Genomic DNA, 16,990 nt, shown 5'->3' with positions numbered 1-16,990 from the left:
CATCCAGTCTACTCATCCATTCCACGGAGCGAACCCGACACAAGGTAGCTAACTAACGTCTGCTGCTCTTGTCCACAGCCCTACATGCAAGGCTCCAGGCAATTTAAAAAAAATCCCCTCCCATTTAATGTCCTGCCACATCATCCTCTTTCAACCAGACATTCCTCGTTATTTTCAAAAACATTTCTTGGATTCCTCACATCCTGCAACATGCAGCCTACTCCAGCAGATGGTGAAGCAACCTCATCAGTTACAGAGCCATGTTGCCATTTCCACATTCCTATCCACCTCAGAGACCAAGAGCTTAGCTACATACTGTATATCTCAGACAAACTACTGGGCCACAGCTGCAGTATGTACCTGAGTTATGACCATGCAATGAAACACAGACCCAAATGTTAGAATCCTCTGGTCCTTTCACCCCGGTTAAATGGGGTACAGTGGACAAGTGGCAATGCCAACACTGATGCTTGCTGACCACTTATTGGTCAGAGAAAATAGTTATAGAATAAGTCACTTGTGCAACACGGGACATCCTGCACAAACCCGCCATTTTGAAATAGTGTTTTGAATTTCAATTATCAGGCACCAAATTTGCTGTATTGAAAATGTATTTGAATTATGACAGCACTGTAATGTAATGAATCCAAGCCTGAATTTAGTAAAACATTACACTCCTACTAATTAAAGAAGCATGATGTTCTAATAGTGTATTTTCTATTGGCACTCTAAGACAAACGGCAGGATTAATTTTAGAAGTCAGTTGTATGAAGTTATGTGAATGACGGATAATGTTACCTTTTGGTGTACATTAAGAAGATCAAGCATCCCCTCCATCCTCAATGGCTCCTCTAAAAGCTGGTGCCAGGTGGCCAAGAGACACTTGAGATCCCCTGACATACCATAACCTGAATGGGAAGAAAGGAGAAATGTTAGAGACAGAATAATAGTATAAACAGCCTCAGATGAATTTGATTTAACCTTTGTCAAGCCTGTTTCTTACCCAGTTTAAGGATGTTTCTTTCGGAGAACAAGCTCCTGATGAAACTAATAGTATCTGGGTGTTGGCAGAATCCGTTTGCACAAAGGTCTAATAAGAAAACCTGGTCCAAAACTGAAAGCTGTATTAGGGCAACTTGCTGAGTTGAGATACAGCCAAACGTGGGCTGCCACTCCATGTCAATGCCTACTATATCACATTCCTAAGAAAGGATAAAGACAGGGGTGGATACGACAGCAGCACTTTTTTTTTTTTTTTTTTTAAATGATTCACAATAAATACTTTCAATAGTAACCCCATTTGCCTACCTATTACATATAGAGATTATCATTAATGGTTGATTTAGAGACACAACACATTTTTAATTAAAGCTGCAGTTGGTAACTTTTATATTATCATATTTGCTCAACCCTAGCCGTCACTATATTCTTACAGTACTTCATGAGACAGATAATCTATGATCTCTGCCTAGTTTGATTATAGTTTATGAGCAGTCATTGACACTGCATTAGGAGCTTTCTCGACTCTGATTGGTTGTATTCCTTTGTGGTGGAAACTTGCAAACGCCATTACGAGCACTAGAGGCAGGCAGGAACGGGATTTTTTTCACAGATAATCTGTCTCACGTGTCAGGATATAGTTGACAGCTTTAGCAAATATGAGAATCTATCTACTGAACCTTTAAGCATTTGGTTCTCTGTACCTTCAGCACAATGTTTCGACATCTCTGAAGAGATTCCGGCGAGTCCACAAAGTGAACCTTGTCTTTGGTGAGTGGCACTTGATAGAACTTCTGACAGTGAGACCGAGACGGTATCCACTGCTCAGTTTGTGCTGAACCACTCCAACCTATCTGTCTGAGCAGAGGCGACAAATGTGTGTATTTTTGTGATTGTGCATTTTAAAAGGAGAAAAGTGTGTGTGTGTGTGTGTGGGGGGGGGGAATGAGAGTGGATAGATAACATTAGAGATGCTGCAACTATTCCTCTTTGTATAAAAGAAGTACTGCCTGTGATTATCACAAGTTGCATAATAGGATATGTTTATGCATATTCTGGCAAACTCACTGTAGACCAGGCGGTAGACTCTGCTGCGTTTCCCATACCCCAGAGGGAAGTCGATTTTTGGGGATGTTGTACCTCAGTGACCACTGAGCGGCTTTCTGAAGACCACAGTACCTCACCAACATCTCCACCAAATGGATCTGCAGCTCAAGGTCATCTGCCACAACGTACTATACATACATAATACACATATGCACTTTAAAAAAAAAAAAAATAATCACAATACATCCTAAATAACATATTTGATACTAAGATATATACAGTAGAGTTTATTTCTCCACACTGGCGTATGCATACACACCTACCTGTACATGGTCACTCCAGTTCTCCTCTGTCATGCTTTTCTAAAAGAGTACAAAATACTAATAAATACTCACAGAGTGTGATTAATTTATTATTTTTGTAACAATTCCAATATTGCCCTTTTACATATTGTGGCAAAATAAAACCACATTTACAAACAAACCAAAATTGCCATTTTTCTTCCCAGCAGTTGTGTCATCATGGGTAAATTGGGTCATTTTTAGTGTCCGTTCCCACTAGTCCTTGCTCCACTTGTATGACGGTGACAGTAAAACTATTAAATCATCTTCTTTGATAGCGGCCTTTTATGAAAGTACCTGCAATATGTATTTACTGATAAAGTAAGATTAGTAAATACTTTGTTACAATACTTTTGCTTTTCTCTGACACCCACAAACCTGGGCCAAAAAAGTAATTCTTTAGAAAACATCTAACGCCGCCATCTGCTCATGTTTTCAGGAGCGGAAACTATCCTTCACCCCGAAATCAACCGAGGTTCCACTGAGATCTGTTACCAGCTTTTATTGGCTAAAAAGGCACAATTACGATTTGATCAGTGATTAAAGTTGACATGTGTAACTAAAACATAAGATATGAGCAGAAAAATATAACATTTTGAATAAATACTTCAGACCCAATGGGTCTACATAGATCTGCTTCTCTTATTATTAATATCTATTATCATTATTTGTATTCAATGAAATTGCATTGACCTAATAAAATAAATAACTACTATTGTTTTAGTGCATTAAAAACATTGCATTCATCAATGTGTCAAATTTCAAAATGCAGCAAATTTAATGTTCAAATAACAAACAAATAACTCATGGGCTTTACATATTTCAAAGCAGCTAGGCTTGCCTTAACCCTTGATTTAAAAATATTTCTGAGAAAGTCTTCTCTTTTTTTCTCATATGCATATCAATTTTCCTCCCAAGGAATTAAAGGCTTAAGAGTAAAATCTTGTAATTAAATTAAAAAGGCATTTAGGTGTAGTCTTAAAAAAAAGGGTCATCCATCCTAAAAGCATTACCATTATTGCCATTAATTAATACTAGCTATAAAAAAAAAAAGCAAGTCACTGATGAGTAGCCTGCGTGATTACATGGTATAAATTATGATTTGATGAAATAAAATGCCTGCTGCATCACTTACATCCACAAACCTCTTGTACATGAGGAAACGCAAAGAGTCGAATCTCCTCTTGTGCAGAGCATTGGGACACAGTCCTGAGTCAAAAAGACGAGATAACAATCATTTCTGCCTGAGGTGTACACCCATACATGAACAACTACACACGTGCCAGTCACACACCTTGGTCAATGTTGAATTTCTCCAAGAGTCGGAAGACTTGTTTGGTGAGCAATTTGGGCTGGATCTGGCTCATGCATTGTTTGGTCAGAGAGATGCGAGGGAATCGCCTGTGGAAAAACACACACACACACACACACACACACACAAACACACAAACACACAAACACACACACACACACACACACACACACAAGATCTTACAGCGACACACTGATGCCTACATACATACTGTAGGTTCCCATATGTTCACACATGTTCCATACATGCTTATCTCTTCCACACTGAAGCTGGGATGGCACCACAAGTCTAGCAGTGTGACCAGTCGCTGTTCTAGATGATTGTGGCCTATGACGAAGGACTCTGCCAATGGCAACTTATTTTGCAAGATCAGTGGTACACACATCTGCAGAAGAAGATTGTAAAGGACAATGTTGGAAATTGGTTAGATATTTTAGAGGCCATTTTGAAAAGTCAGATCTAACACATTTTAAGTACAGTATGCTAATGTATTCACTGCTTACAGTATGAATAAAGGTTGCACAGACATGTCTGTTTAAAATGTTTTATCTCACCTCCTCCATATCCAGCTCCTTCTGTAACTTCAGCTTTATGGCTAGTACTGCTGCCTGTGAAAAACCAAATTATAAATCGGTGTCAAATTATTTTGTCTGAAATCATTCTTGCATAAAAAATAATAATGCTAACATCAAATGAGGAACTCACCTCTTTGTAGCAGTGAAGAGCCTGCAACCTTATAATGTGCAGTCGGAGTATGGCTGGATCCAGGGAATTGAGTTGGTAGAGGTTTATGAGACTTTCTACAAAGTTGGGCTGGGTATCTGTTAGTAAGCTCAGAGCCCGCTGTTGAAGCGCCATTGCTTGTTGCTCTGAGAGTGAACTCAGGGTCACCTGATGGAGGGACAGACACAAATGACAAGGAACCAAAAATATATGTACAACAATATCTCAAAAAATTAAGAAGAAAAAAAATCTTTACTGAGATTGCCTGGAACATAAAGTACTAATTGTCACTAATACTGAATTTTGGAACAAGGTCACTCATGAGACACCACTGGAAGTATTGGAGCTAATCTCGCTGTCGTAGAGGAACTGGAAACACGTGTGTGGCATGACGTTGGATCATCAGAAGTTCAAGGATGAAAAATATACAATATACAGGACCACTTTAGATGATCCATGTGCTCTAGTATTCTCTTTTTAGATGCAAGGCACCTCATTAAAACACGACCTTTAGCTCACTCACTTTACTCCACAAATGCACTGGCTACTAAACATGTTGAAAAAAACAAAAACTGGCTTTTCTGTAAATGTGGTTCAGGCAATCTCCCAACTATGATGCATGTCTTCTACCAGTTTACAAAGATGGCAGTGTAATACATTTTATATTTAGCTAGTTATTCAATATGCACACACAAACATATGCTCGTTTAGATATTAATTAAAAAAAGATACCTGTAAATAAATCATTACCTACATGTAGCACAAGTGTATTTTTTTGGCACAAGGACTAACTGCTAAAGACGAAGCCGGTTGCACTGTGGAAACTGTTGAAGTGCTGAAGCAGATCTTAAACTTAAACTCTGCAGTACATTTCTTTAGTTTAAAAGGGTTTGTTTCATGATTCTCTTCTACCTGAGGACTTTCTTTCATCCATGACTGGAATTCCATGAGGACGTGCTGGCCGAGGGTGTGGCTCCGACCCCGCTGTTTGCCTGGACAGCCCTCCAGGATTGTTAGTAAAGCCTCCAGAGGCTCAGACAACTTTGAAAATCCCTGGAGGGCTGTCCAATGTAGCTGTGGGGGGAGAAAAGAGAGGGAGCGGTGTGAATAAAAACTAAAATGTTGAGGAAAAGGTACATTTATAAAACATTACAGCTTATTCGTCTTTGTAATCTTGTTTTTAGGTGGATTCATTCAAACCTGAATATGTGGGTCATTCATATTACAGCCACACAATTGTACACAACCTTTGCAGCCTGTTGGTCATGTTAAAGGGAATCTCTTCCATTTGTTTGCAAAACACAGTTGTTTTAGTTTGGAACTTAAGAGTGTTTGTTCACCATCATTTACAAATACAGTGTGATTTGTGTGTCAATTGGTAATTTATCAAAAGATTTGAGTGATTATAGAGGGGTGCCTTCACCCTTTTGAAATACCAGTGTTAAACTAGATTAGAAATTTGCAATAAATATTAAATAAGTCAAAGTTGTTGGTAAAATAAGTGACATTTTTTAGAATAGCTGCACCACAGTAGCTGGTAGAGACAGCTAACTACCCTCCCTGTGACCAGCAGACACAGAGGCTTGTGACACATTTTAGGTCTCAGCTAAATAATGCAAACTCTGGCATTATAACATTTCTACACAAGAAAATAATATCTCTGTGAGAAAGGCTTGCGCCGTGTCTTAATTTGCAAAACAGATGTCATCCACTCAATATCCTCCTCACACAGATCTCAAGTTCATTCAGTGCAATGCGAATTCCTTCCTTCCTACTGACAGACACTCTGGTTTCCACATTAACACACACACTGGTGAGCTTCATTTAAACATGCTGGTATTCAAGCTCTCTCTCTTGTGTTCCTTCCTGTGCAAGTGCTTCTCGCAGAAACACAGACTCCACCCCTCTACCTTTACACACACACACACGCACGCACGCACGCACGCGCGCTGTGAAAGTGACTCTCACCGTCTGCAGATCTTTCCGGTTCCATAGCTCGAAGAGTTGGTCTCTCAGCACGGCAGGGTCAAGACCTGAGGGGATTACACACACGCATAGATGAGGTGGGGTTTCACTCTGACCTTTGACCTCTATAACCTGTCAAGGAATCCCAACCTATCAGCCTTTATATTTTTTTTTGTTGTTTTTACCATATGAGGCACCTGATGGCTTTCTATTCAGCTCTTTTGGGCCTTAAAGTAAAGAGTTCTGATTTGGGAAAATGGAACTTTTGCAAGATGCAAATCCTCTAGATCTAATTCTCAAAGCCTTAATTCATTAAAAATATGCAAAGGCTATGCAAGTGTGTCATTTTGCCAACAATGAAAACCCATTCATTTTTCTACTGAAGCCTCCAATGACAAGAATTTTATTCCAGCTACCACAATTCCCTGCTTGAACAAATGTTTATCAACTTTTCCAAACAATGTTGCCCGTCTATAATGGCGATTAACTTGCTATGCAAATATACATTTGCGTACTGTATACGTTTGCATGCCCTTGCTCTTGAGTGCCGGTCATATTAATAAAAGGTCAAATTTGTCTTGAAATACCTTGTTTTGTGTCCAACCTAAATCTTAGCTTACAGGTAATGTGATATACTGGAAATATTGTTAGTTAAAACAGGCATAGCAGAGCAGCCATAACATCGGATTAACAGCTGAGGCTGGTTGGACAGTAGAGGAACCCAGCATTAGCTCTGCATTCCAGCTGAATCTGCAGCCAAAATACTCTCAGAGCACATTTTTTGAAAGACCATGGGGAGTAAAAGAGCTCAGAAACAAGAAGGGATGTAAGCATGCATGCGTGCACGTTTTGTGTCTATGTGCCTGTGCGTGTGTTCCACTTAGACTTCCCAAAAGCTCCAGCTCTTTTTCTGTCGCTGATGCTGTGTGGGCTTTACCATACCTGCCCCCCCCCCCCCCCCCCTTCCCAGGGCTAGTTTTCCTGTTCTCCTCTCCCTCCCTTGCCGCAGCCTCTCTCGATTTTGTCTCGGATTTCCCCAGGAAAGGGCTATGCGGTGGTCATGGTGTAAAACAGACAACCTTCCTGATGCATTGCCTGGGAAAGCAGACCAAAAGGTCTCCCCCTCTCTCTGTGTTGGCCTCTCTCATTGGCCTCTGCATTGCTCCTGGCCTGACACCTTTTGTCTCTTTCATGTTGTCTCTTAAACATGAACTTTACCTGCCTTAGAATCTTTATATATACACTGTGTGTGTGTGTGTGTGTGTGTGTGTGTGTGTGTGTGTGTGTGTGTATACATATATACATACATAGCTCAAATTATGTAATACTAGTTTGTGATTTTTGTAAATACATGTCCTACCTTCCAGACAATCAGTGTTCTTAAAAGAATTCTACTTGATATGAAACTCTAATTCCAGTTACTTAGAAGATGCTTGATACGTTGCTATGTAATCCATCGCAATGACTACAATATCTGCTTTTACTTTTGTAAATGATGCGTAACTGTTGCATGGTAATGCAGCACATACTTTTAAATGAACCTTCCCTTCAGCTATCTCACCATCGGGCCATAGCTTTGACCGCAACATGACAGTAGCGTGCTACAGAAAATGGTCAACAGCAAAGTAGCCTGTGTATATAGTAAATGGGCTGAGCCGTACAGAAACACTGCAGTGGTCCACTGAAAGGTCATTTAATTTCAAGCATTTGAACAGCTACAGTTTCCTTTAATGTTCTCTGCTGTTATAAAACCCACTCATCCCACTGACGAACATGCGTACGTGCACAGGGACTCACACAAACACAAACAGCACAACCCACTTCACTTCAGTCCCACTGTTTGTGTGAGGAGAGGAGAGGAATGTGGAGCATGTAGCTTCTTCAGAGATTTGGCTGGTGGATGAATGACAGAGCTGGAGGCTCCCCATTCATTGCGACATAATAACCTCCATCACCACGTACAAATACACGGACACACATACAGTACATGCACTCATTCACCTTTGGGAGGGTGTTTTTTTTAAGTTTGTTTTTTTACACAGAATCCTTTGAAATATGAGAAAACAACAAGTGGATTTTAAAGTACTGAGACACTATCCTAACCTCCCACTCTTTCAAAACAATAAAATTCCCACTTAAATTTCAGTAAAATTAGACAGAGATTAAATCTACAGGCAGGTCTAACTGCCTGTTGCCAGGCAGCTGCCAAAATAAAGGAAACACAGAGATCAAGTGTCTAAATGGGGCATGTGGTGTCACTAGAGCCACCAGAAGAGCTTTCAGTGTGACTTGGCAGAGGTTGTGCAAGTGGCTCAACTCCACTAGAACACAACATTCTTCTACAAGTAGCCTACTTCTCTCCTTTTGTATTTTTGCTGTAGGAGCTGGAAAGATCTTTCAACAGATGCTATGACAGAATCTTCAAAATGAGGAGAGTACAAGCACTTGCAGAATTTGATGCGTGTTAAAGCAGTGTTTGCATGTCAATTACCTCTCCAGAACTGACTACAACTTGGTTTCAATCCAAATGTGGTCTGACACATACCTACAGATTCTACAGTGAAAAAAGAGTGACAATGCCGACTGAGATCATTGAACACCCCATGAGCTCCTTGTGTTCAGCAAACTAATGTTGCTAAGAGACATTTGTTAACAAAGCAAATCACAGTGGCAACAAGTCTACACTACAATAGAGAATACCTTGTGCTGAAAATTTTTTGAATTTAAAATGTAATCTATCAAAAAGACAATGAAGTACATTTGTATTGACTGTATGAATAATACCACAGGATAATAATCCACAGGAGTGATGACATAGTAACATAGTGGTTTCAGCACAACAATCTGCTGGACAAAACCTTATTTAACCAGTCTGATATGCTTATCGTGTGCTTTATTAATTGTTTAGATTGTTCGGATAAATGTATGTGAACACATGTTCCTTATACAGTATAACCACTGTACAAACGCTATGTTACCTATGGAGTCTGTATACCCATCACAACTTTACATTAAACCCTCATGTCTGTTGTTTCCTTACTACATTTTGTAAGAGAACTGTGTGTTGTAAAACTGTGATACATACCCACTGCCTTTGGAGTAGTATAGTTCATTTCGGGTGTGCTGCTGTCACTCTGTTGAGGAAGGAACACAAAACAACACTGCTATTAATAAGACCACCACAATTGCTCAAATACAGTATATTACTATCACAACATGAAAGCAAAATATCATTTTGTTATGTACAACATACAGTAATGTGGTAAAGCAACTGAGCTGGTAGGCCAAGATACGATTATGATACCCTGCATACAGCTTGTTAGCTAATGCATTTGCCTTCAATTATGTTGGGCAACAACTTTGCAGTGTCTTGAATGATTCTGGGTGCAAAATTTACTTTTTTTGTCCACCAGCCAAATGACTAGTGAATGTTTAAATTGTACTAGCCACTCAATAGATTACCAGTTTTGACTGTTAAATGAAGAAAATCGACCTGCATATTTTACCAGCATTTTGGCTGGTGCATGGTGCACATTTTGTACTCTGGATGTCATGTCACTGGACCAAAAACAAAACAAAAAACTAAAGTGGAAATCAAACCAAAAGAAAGTGAGAAACATGTCATACAACAGCAGTTAAAAAGACCAACATCAAGGAAAACTGTTCAGCATAAATGATTTTACACACACACACACACACACACACACACACACACACACACACACACACACACACGCACGCACGCACGCACGCACGCACGCACGCACGCGCCTGCGAAAGGGCTGGCTTTGAGACTTAATTTCAAGCTAAGGATGATTAGGCTTGAAGTCTGGTTGTATGATCTCCCTGTCTGAATGCCTGCAGGCTTTAGTGGCCGGTTTTACCATGCAACAGTGTCCAGGCAACAGAACGTTTTTCAGGGGATGGAGGAGGAAGAGAAGAGAGCACCTTTTTTATCTTCTATCCCCGCCTAGTGGTAATTAAAGATATTACACTTCCTCGGTGATTGACTTCACACTCTGTTAGAAAACATTAGCTTGTCTGGCACAGACAAATCAAGCACTCAATCAACTTCTGATGACATCCGTGCGTGTTCTTGCTCTTGTGTTTCTGATGCAAGAGCTAATTAAAAGCCAAAACAGTTTGTAGTTTTGCCAAGTACGTTGTAACGTTACCATGACTTACGTTAGGCTAACGTTAGCTCAAACCTCAGTGCTAGGTAGTCATATTGCTCTCCAAAACACAGTCGACATTATTTGTCAGAGTGTTGACAAGCGATATACATACATTGTTACGCTAATGTAACGTTATGTTATCGATGCTAATGGACTCACCATGTGCTACTTTACTTTCTTCCAGTTAGCTATCGTCAGGTAAACAAACGTTAACGTTACCTTGCATCAGTTGAGTTTGTGTGGGGCAGTGGACCAGTTTGTATATTTTTTGTTTGCCCTGTATTTAACATTCCAGGCAGCCCTTGCCCTCACACTGTACAAAAATCCAGATTTATTAGCCAGGCTTCACAGACTATGACCCCTGAATCATGTCATAAAACAGCAAATATATTTATAAATACACATTGTCAGATATTTTATTGATGGAATTTATCAGGAGCGGTAAACACACTGTAGATAAAGCTGCCTGTAGTGCTACACTTAGGGAAAAATAAACCTGCTGTCAGTTCTTGATCGACTACTTGGTTTTCAGTGGAGGCTGTCAATGCAGGCCCAAAGTGCACTACTGCCATCATCTGGTCAAGGAACGCGGAGCAGACAACTTTTTTAAACAATGTGAAAACACACAATTACTTTAAACCAGATTTATTAATGAGCAGTCTTGTATAAAGTACCTGAAAGCAATACTTGAGTAAAAGTACAAGTATCTTACCAGAAAATGACTTTGGTAAAAGTTAAAGTCTCATTTTCGAATATTACTTGAGTATCTGATATTTACTGTACTTAAGTATCAGTTTCTGATATCAAATTTATCTGGAAATATAAATAATAAAGTAATGTACAGATACGTGAAAATTCTACTTAAGTACAGTAGTGAAGTATTTGTACTTTGTTACATTACAACACTGTTAATGAGCCATACACTGTAAATTCATATTGATTTAACATAGATTATTTTTAAAACCACTGTACACCATGGTCTACCCATAATTTTCCATGTTAATGCAATAACTTTATTGCTAGGAGAAATTACTGTGTTCTTTTGCAACAGCGTGTTTCATGTGAAAACCACCTGTTCTACCATCAAAGTTATAGTCATCACCCCAAATAGTTAGTAGATAAGTTAGGGTTTAGGGCTGTTAAGCTAAAATATTAATACAATATTTGGTTGTATTACTCAATTCATTTAACCTAACCAATTAACCTTCTCAAGCTCCCTTCCTCCATATTATGATTTTATTGTGTGGAATTTCAGTAGGGCTCCACCCCTGTAATATCACTGGATATTATTAATTTGAGTTCATCCTATAAACAATAAACATAAAAAACAGAGTAGTGAGATAGATGATTTATTGGTAATATGTTGTGATATAACTGAACATATACATTTTAAGTGAGTGCTGAAAGAGCATCTGTAAGGTAAGTTCAGATGAGCAGCGTTGTTTCTTCTTCCCACCCAGTTTTCCTTCGGGAAACGTGTTCTCCTGGACTGAATTTCAGTTTGTATGCCTCAAAAATGAACTTGAACAGTCCAAACACTTCAGCTCTGGGAGCTTTTCTTCTGGAAAAGAGCAAAAATACATTAAGTGCTTTGATCATATCTGTGTGGGGATTTACATGAACATATATGTATGTACTGGACAGTTGACACCAGAATCTAAATCACAGTTGTGTTACAAAGATCATGTTAAGTTGAATTATAATCAGCAGCGTTTGTCGTCTGTAGTCAAAACTTTGATATGTGAGTTTTAAAAGCAACATGGGACACCTACAGTGGCCAAAGAGGCTTAACAGAGCTGCATCAGTAAAAACAATTTTAACCATCAAGAACAACAGTGTCATTATATATGTATAATATGTGTTTCACTATAAATATTTAAGCTGCACAGTACTTTTTAATGTTTATTTGAATATAATGAAAACATATCATCGTGTGCCTCATTTCTGGGGACCTCTTTACAAACTGGAGAAGAAAAGAATAAAGAATTGCACTGTACTGCGTTCAGATATGTGAAATATGTTGTGTTTTGTATTTCATTCCTCACATTCAGTGTGACATCTCTGCATACACTCTTTCTCAGTTTGAAAGTTGTTAAAGTTGCCCCCACACCCTCCATAGGTGAAAAGCTGGCAGCTCAGTGAGGAGGAGTTGTAGAAGTAACGTGGGAAATTCCCCATACACGATGGGCCGTCTGTTGGTGGTATTTGTTTACATACCTCTACATGGAGAGATACAGGAAGAAGCAGAGAGAGACAACCAATAGTTAGTTCTTGACTCTAAAATACATCAACTGTTGTGTATGGTTTGTACTTTTAGTTCCCGTGATCAATATCAGAACCAGGATCTCTCTTCCATTCAGCACACATCTATTATCAGCACTGCTCAATTAGTGTACCATGTTAATCAATTTAGTACATGTAAGTTGATCTCTACCCTGTTGCTATGAGTTGCATTAAAGTCCTTATTTATATAACTGTCTATGGCTAAACATCTTAAGTTGCACAGTACTTTTTTGTTAATCTGGATATAATAAAAAAAATATATGATCATGTGCATCACTTCTGGGCAGCTCATTACAAACTAGGACAATAAAAGAATAAAAAAGCAAAAAGAAGCATTGCACTCTACTGTGTGTGAAACATGTTGTATTTTGTATTTCACTCCTCACCTTCAGTGTGACAATTCTGCATACACTCTTTCTCAGTTTCAAAGTTGTTCTGGTTGCCCTTACACCCTCCATAGATGAAAAGCTGGCAGCTCATTGAGGAGGAGTTGTAGAAGTAACGTGGAAAGTAAGCATCACATAGACCTGGTTTTGGTGGTTGATCACAGACTTCTACAAGAAGAGAGAGATACAGGAAGTAACACAGAGAGACAACTATTAGAACTTGACTCTAAAACACGTTACATGTACAGTAGTGTATTGTTTGTACTTTTAGTTCCTGTGATCAACATCAGAACCAGGATCTCTTTTCCATTCAACACATTCATTATCAGCACAGCTCAATAAGTGCACCACATTAGTAAGTTGATCTCGTACCTGTAGCATTGAACAGAGGAGCTTTGAGCAGAGTTGCATCCTCCACGTCTGCAGGAGCCACAGAGGGCTCCACCTGTATCACAGCCACAGACAGACACGGTCAGAGATACATGACATTTAAATCCTCTTGTAGAAATGTTCCACATAACAATTCTTTCAAACTTGATTCAAGATTATCTTAAACACTTTCTCTAATTTGGTTGACAACATCACATATTCTGTAATGTCTTATTAAAGTATTTCATTGAAACTAGCATTACAAAAAGTGAGACATACCTATCCAATATATATATTTTTAAATATCTACAGCATTAAATCAAATATAGTTATGCTTGTCCTGTGTTTTGTTTTACTGGTTCTACTGGTTTACTATTTATTATTATTATTATTACTGAGCCAGGATCAGCGACAACATTAAAATGCTGCACAGATGTTACAGTATTAAAACAGATATGTGGCTTGAAACAATAAACCTTTCATTCACTGTTGGTATAAAGAACCAGTATGACAGCATTACAAGAGACAGTGAATACAAGAATATAATAATCCACAAAAAGTACAAGAATGGCCATAAAGGAAGAATAGATAATCCTGCTCCAGCTGCGGAGCTCAGCCACTCACCTGATCCCCATCAACAGGGACCCCGTGGAGGATCCAGGTCCACCCCAGGAGCAGCACAGAAACCAGAATCATTGCTTTCTCCATCTTAACACTTCTGTCCTGCTGTGTCTGAAGTTCTGAGAGCCTGAATTGATGGAAATATAGCGATCTACTTGCTTCTTATATTACTCCCCAGCACACTACATTGACCTGTAGACTTATTTGTGCCGTGTTGCCCCAATATGTATTTACTCCCACGGCCAAACAAATAAATGAGTAAAACATTATCTAATGTGGTTGAGCAACTTAGACATTGGACATTAACATTACAAATCAAAGTGATTGTTCCATTCACTGTAATCCCACACAGTGCTACTAAATGAAAGGCAATATGGTATGGCAATCAAAACCAGGTATTTTAACCCAACAATAAACTATTGTTTACTCAACAAGTAATGTTTTAATTTTATGTGGACAAAATGTTTCACATTTATGTGAAATTAAAGTTCAACTAAAATATATTAGATTTAAAGGAAAGAAAATAGAAAGAAAGAAAAAGAAGATATGTGTATGTATAGATTTCAATGGGATCATGTGTGTCTCTTGATATAAACTAACATTAGAAGTGTTGGTAAGGGCTATCTTCACAGTTCACAATACAAAAGAATGAAGGGAGATGGATGTTTTAAAATACAATGTAAATGGTAAAACTCTGTTCTGTCACTGTGGAGATAAATGTCAAAAGTCAAGAAAACTGTCTTGCGCACAAGTTTGAGGGTGTATTGAGAAGTTTAACATTAGTAGGCTATAAGCTGTGGGTGATTTCAACATATTGATCCAGGGAAACACAGATTGAACATTTAACCCATGAAAAAAGAATTCTAACAACATTAAACCAAAAAAAACTTTTGTGTTAGAGTTTGTTATTCTAAAATTCGACACTTAGAATCTTTTTTAATGCAAATGTATAATTGATTTCAGATATTGTTCTTCTTGATTACTGGTCTCCTTACTAATAATCAGTATCGGCCCTGAAAAAACATTTCAGTTGACCCCTATGTGCAATAAAAGAGTCATTGGTGGCTGCAATCATTCCTCGTTTCCATACTAGACATGAAGAAATCCCTTCATGACCCAATTGTAAAAATTCTGGACAAAAAAAAACCACACTCGTTTCATGCAAAGATTTATTCTAAAGTTAAGTTGAAGCTAATATGAGGCCTCTGTGTGTAGGTTTACTGTTGGTGTTTTGTCCCAGCAACAAACCCTACATGTGATTACCAGGAGGTACCCGCACGCTGCAGCTCAGTAAGAAAACACTGTCTGCAGAAACACAAACAGGGAGAAAGTCTGACTTTGAAAATACCTACATGACTCATGAAGCTTCCACTCAACATTAGAATGTATTTTTACACAGAATCAGGACAGTGAATTTTGTCCTCCATCTCTAACAGTGGAGTCACGTTAGGAAGGGATGACACAGCCAGTATAGACAGAAGGAATCATTACATCCACCAGTAACTCTCAACATATTGCCATGTAAGTTCTGTATCAAGACAAACTTGGACAAATTGCTGTGAATGGAATAATATATGCATGGTAACATTTTCGAAAGGCATGCTGTTTTATTACTTTAAAAAACTTGAATTGTAACAATGGAGTTGTATTCATATTTTTGACCATTACTAACTGAAAATCAGGCAACTTGTAAATTCATTAGTTGTAATTCTGTTAAAGGTACAATATGTAACATTTCTGCATTAAAAACTCTAAAAATGACTATACCTATGTTATATATTTTGTTGAGTTGTGTACTTCCACTATTCTAAATGTTTCAACAATTTTCAAACCCAGAGAAATCTCTAATTTTATTTTTGACATGGGACGTTTTGTTAAGTCGCCTGTCAGTGGCGTCATATAACCTTTGACCCCTCTAGTTACTCTAACTTCCGTCAAAACACGGGAACTCAGATGATACGTTTGAGAGTCATTTTAAATCATACAATGTCACAGAAAGAGTTATACTCAGTAACCATAATACAGTTTTTTTCTGCCACATGGCATCATTTTGTCATTGATTACATGCCACTTTGCAACAGTTATACAGCAGATATTATTATTTTTTATTTATTGATATTGATTGATTTCAATACAACAAACCTCTTTCGCCCCAGTGACATATGAAATATACTGTCATAGTGTGGTTCTAGCAGCTGGCTAATGTTAGCTTGCCTGCTCACTAGCTTGCAAACTGGTCAGCTAGCTACCAATACAAATCGAATCAAGGAAAACGTAATTATGTTGGGGAAACTGCAGCTATTTTATTAGAATAACATGAATAAACGTTACTAAACGTAACGTGAATAAACTTAGTTCAGTTCAGTTCAGTGGGTCACCTTATTATCCCAAATGGGAAACTTGATATGCAGTCAGGAGTGAAATGGGTAAACTTCCATGAACGGATGCATTCTAATCAGCGATGCTGTTTAACAATGAAAACTACAACTCCCATAGTTCCACAGTTCACAACGCCATTAAAGCAACACTAGGTAATTTTTTCCCGCTTCGGTCCCCCTACAGGTTGGAAGCAGAATTGTCCATTACATTACATTATGCAAGTTTGCCAGATCGGGTAGCGGATCTGTAGTTCGAATGAAATGGACAATGTAATGTAATGGACAATTCTGCTTCCAACCTGTAAGAGGACCAAAAAGTTACCTAGTGTTGCTTTAAAAGTCTGTGATTACCATCCATTGTTTTGATTGAGAGACCTCTAGCAGCAGAAAA

At 38.4% G+C, this 16,990-nt stretch overlaps 2 protein-coding genes across 5 annotated transcripts in view; both read right to left on the bottom strand.

Moving 5' to 3' along the window:
• exd3 (exonuclease 3'-5' domain containing 3) overlaps positions 1-10,835 on the bottom strand; it is a 42,074-nt gene extending 31,239 nt beyond the window's left edge. For 2 of the 4 annotated variants that reach the window (XM_078271298.1, XM_078271301.1), the window contains exons 1-14: positions 10,722-10,830; positions 9,473-9,521; positions 6,391-6,455; positions 5,335-5,496; positions 4,405-4,590; positions 4,254-4,307; positions 3,945-4,084; positions 3,682-3,788; positions 3,523-3,596; positions 2,370-2,408; positions 2,068-2,234; positions 1,704-1,857; positions 1,004-1,202; positions 799-908 (exon numbers count right to left, since the gene is read on the bottom strand). In XM_078271298.1, coding sequence (XP_078127424.1) covers positions 799-908; positions 1,004-1,202; positions 1,704-1,857; positions 2,068-2,234; positions 2,370-2,408; positions 3,523-3,596; positions 3,682-3,788; positions 3,945-4,084; positions 4,254-4,307; positions 4,405-4,590; positions 5,335-5,496; positions 6,391-6,455; positions 9,473-9,521; positions 10,722-10,724 — 1,509 coding nt within the window. In that variant the 5' untranslated portion in view covers positions 10,725-10,830. Of the gene's footprint in view, positions 1-798; positions 909-1,003; positions 1,203-1,703; positions 1,858-2,067; positions 2,235-2,369; positions 2,409-3,522; positions 3,597-3,681; positions 3,789-3,944; positions 4,085-4,253; positions 4,308-4,404; positions 4,591-5,334; positions 5,497-6,390; positions 6,456-9,472; positions 9,522-10,721 lie in introns of all 4 variants that reach the window. The other 2 variants (XM_078271299.1, XM_078271300.1) reach the window with 2 other exon arrangements.
• Positions 10,836-11,965: 1,130 nt separating this feature from the next.
• On the bottom strand, positions 11,966-14,308 carry LOC144531701 (BPTI/Kunitz domain-containing protein-like). The gene is made up of 5 exons (XM_078271958.1): positions 14,225-14,308; positions 13,604-13,676; positions 13,232-13,399; positions 12,608-12,781; positions 11,966-12,123 (listed from the first exon to the last, which is right to left on the bottom strand). Coding segments are annotated over exons 1-5 (501 nt in total). The 3' UTR covers positions 11,966-12,121.
• Between the last annotated feature and the right edge of the window lie 2,682 nt (positions 14,309-16,990).

This window comes from Sander vitreus, chromosome 16 (genome assembly GCF_031162955.1).
Source record: "Sander vitreus isolate 19-12246 chromosome 16, sanVit1, whole genome shotgun sequence".
Taxonomy (NCBI): domain Eukaryota; kingdom Metazoa; phylum Chordata; class Actinopteri; order Perciformes; family Percidae; genus Sander; species Sander vitreus.
Note: the sequence above shows the minus strand (reverse complement) of the source record. Positions and strands in the feature narration are given on the sequence as shown.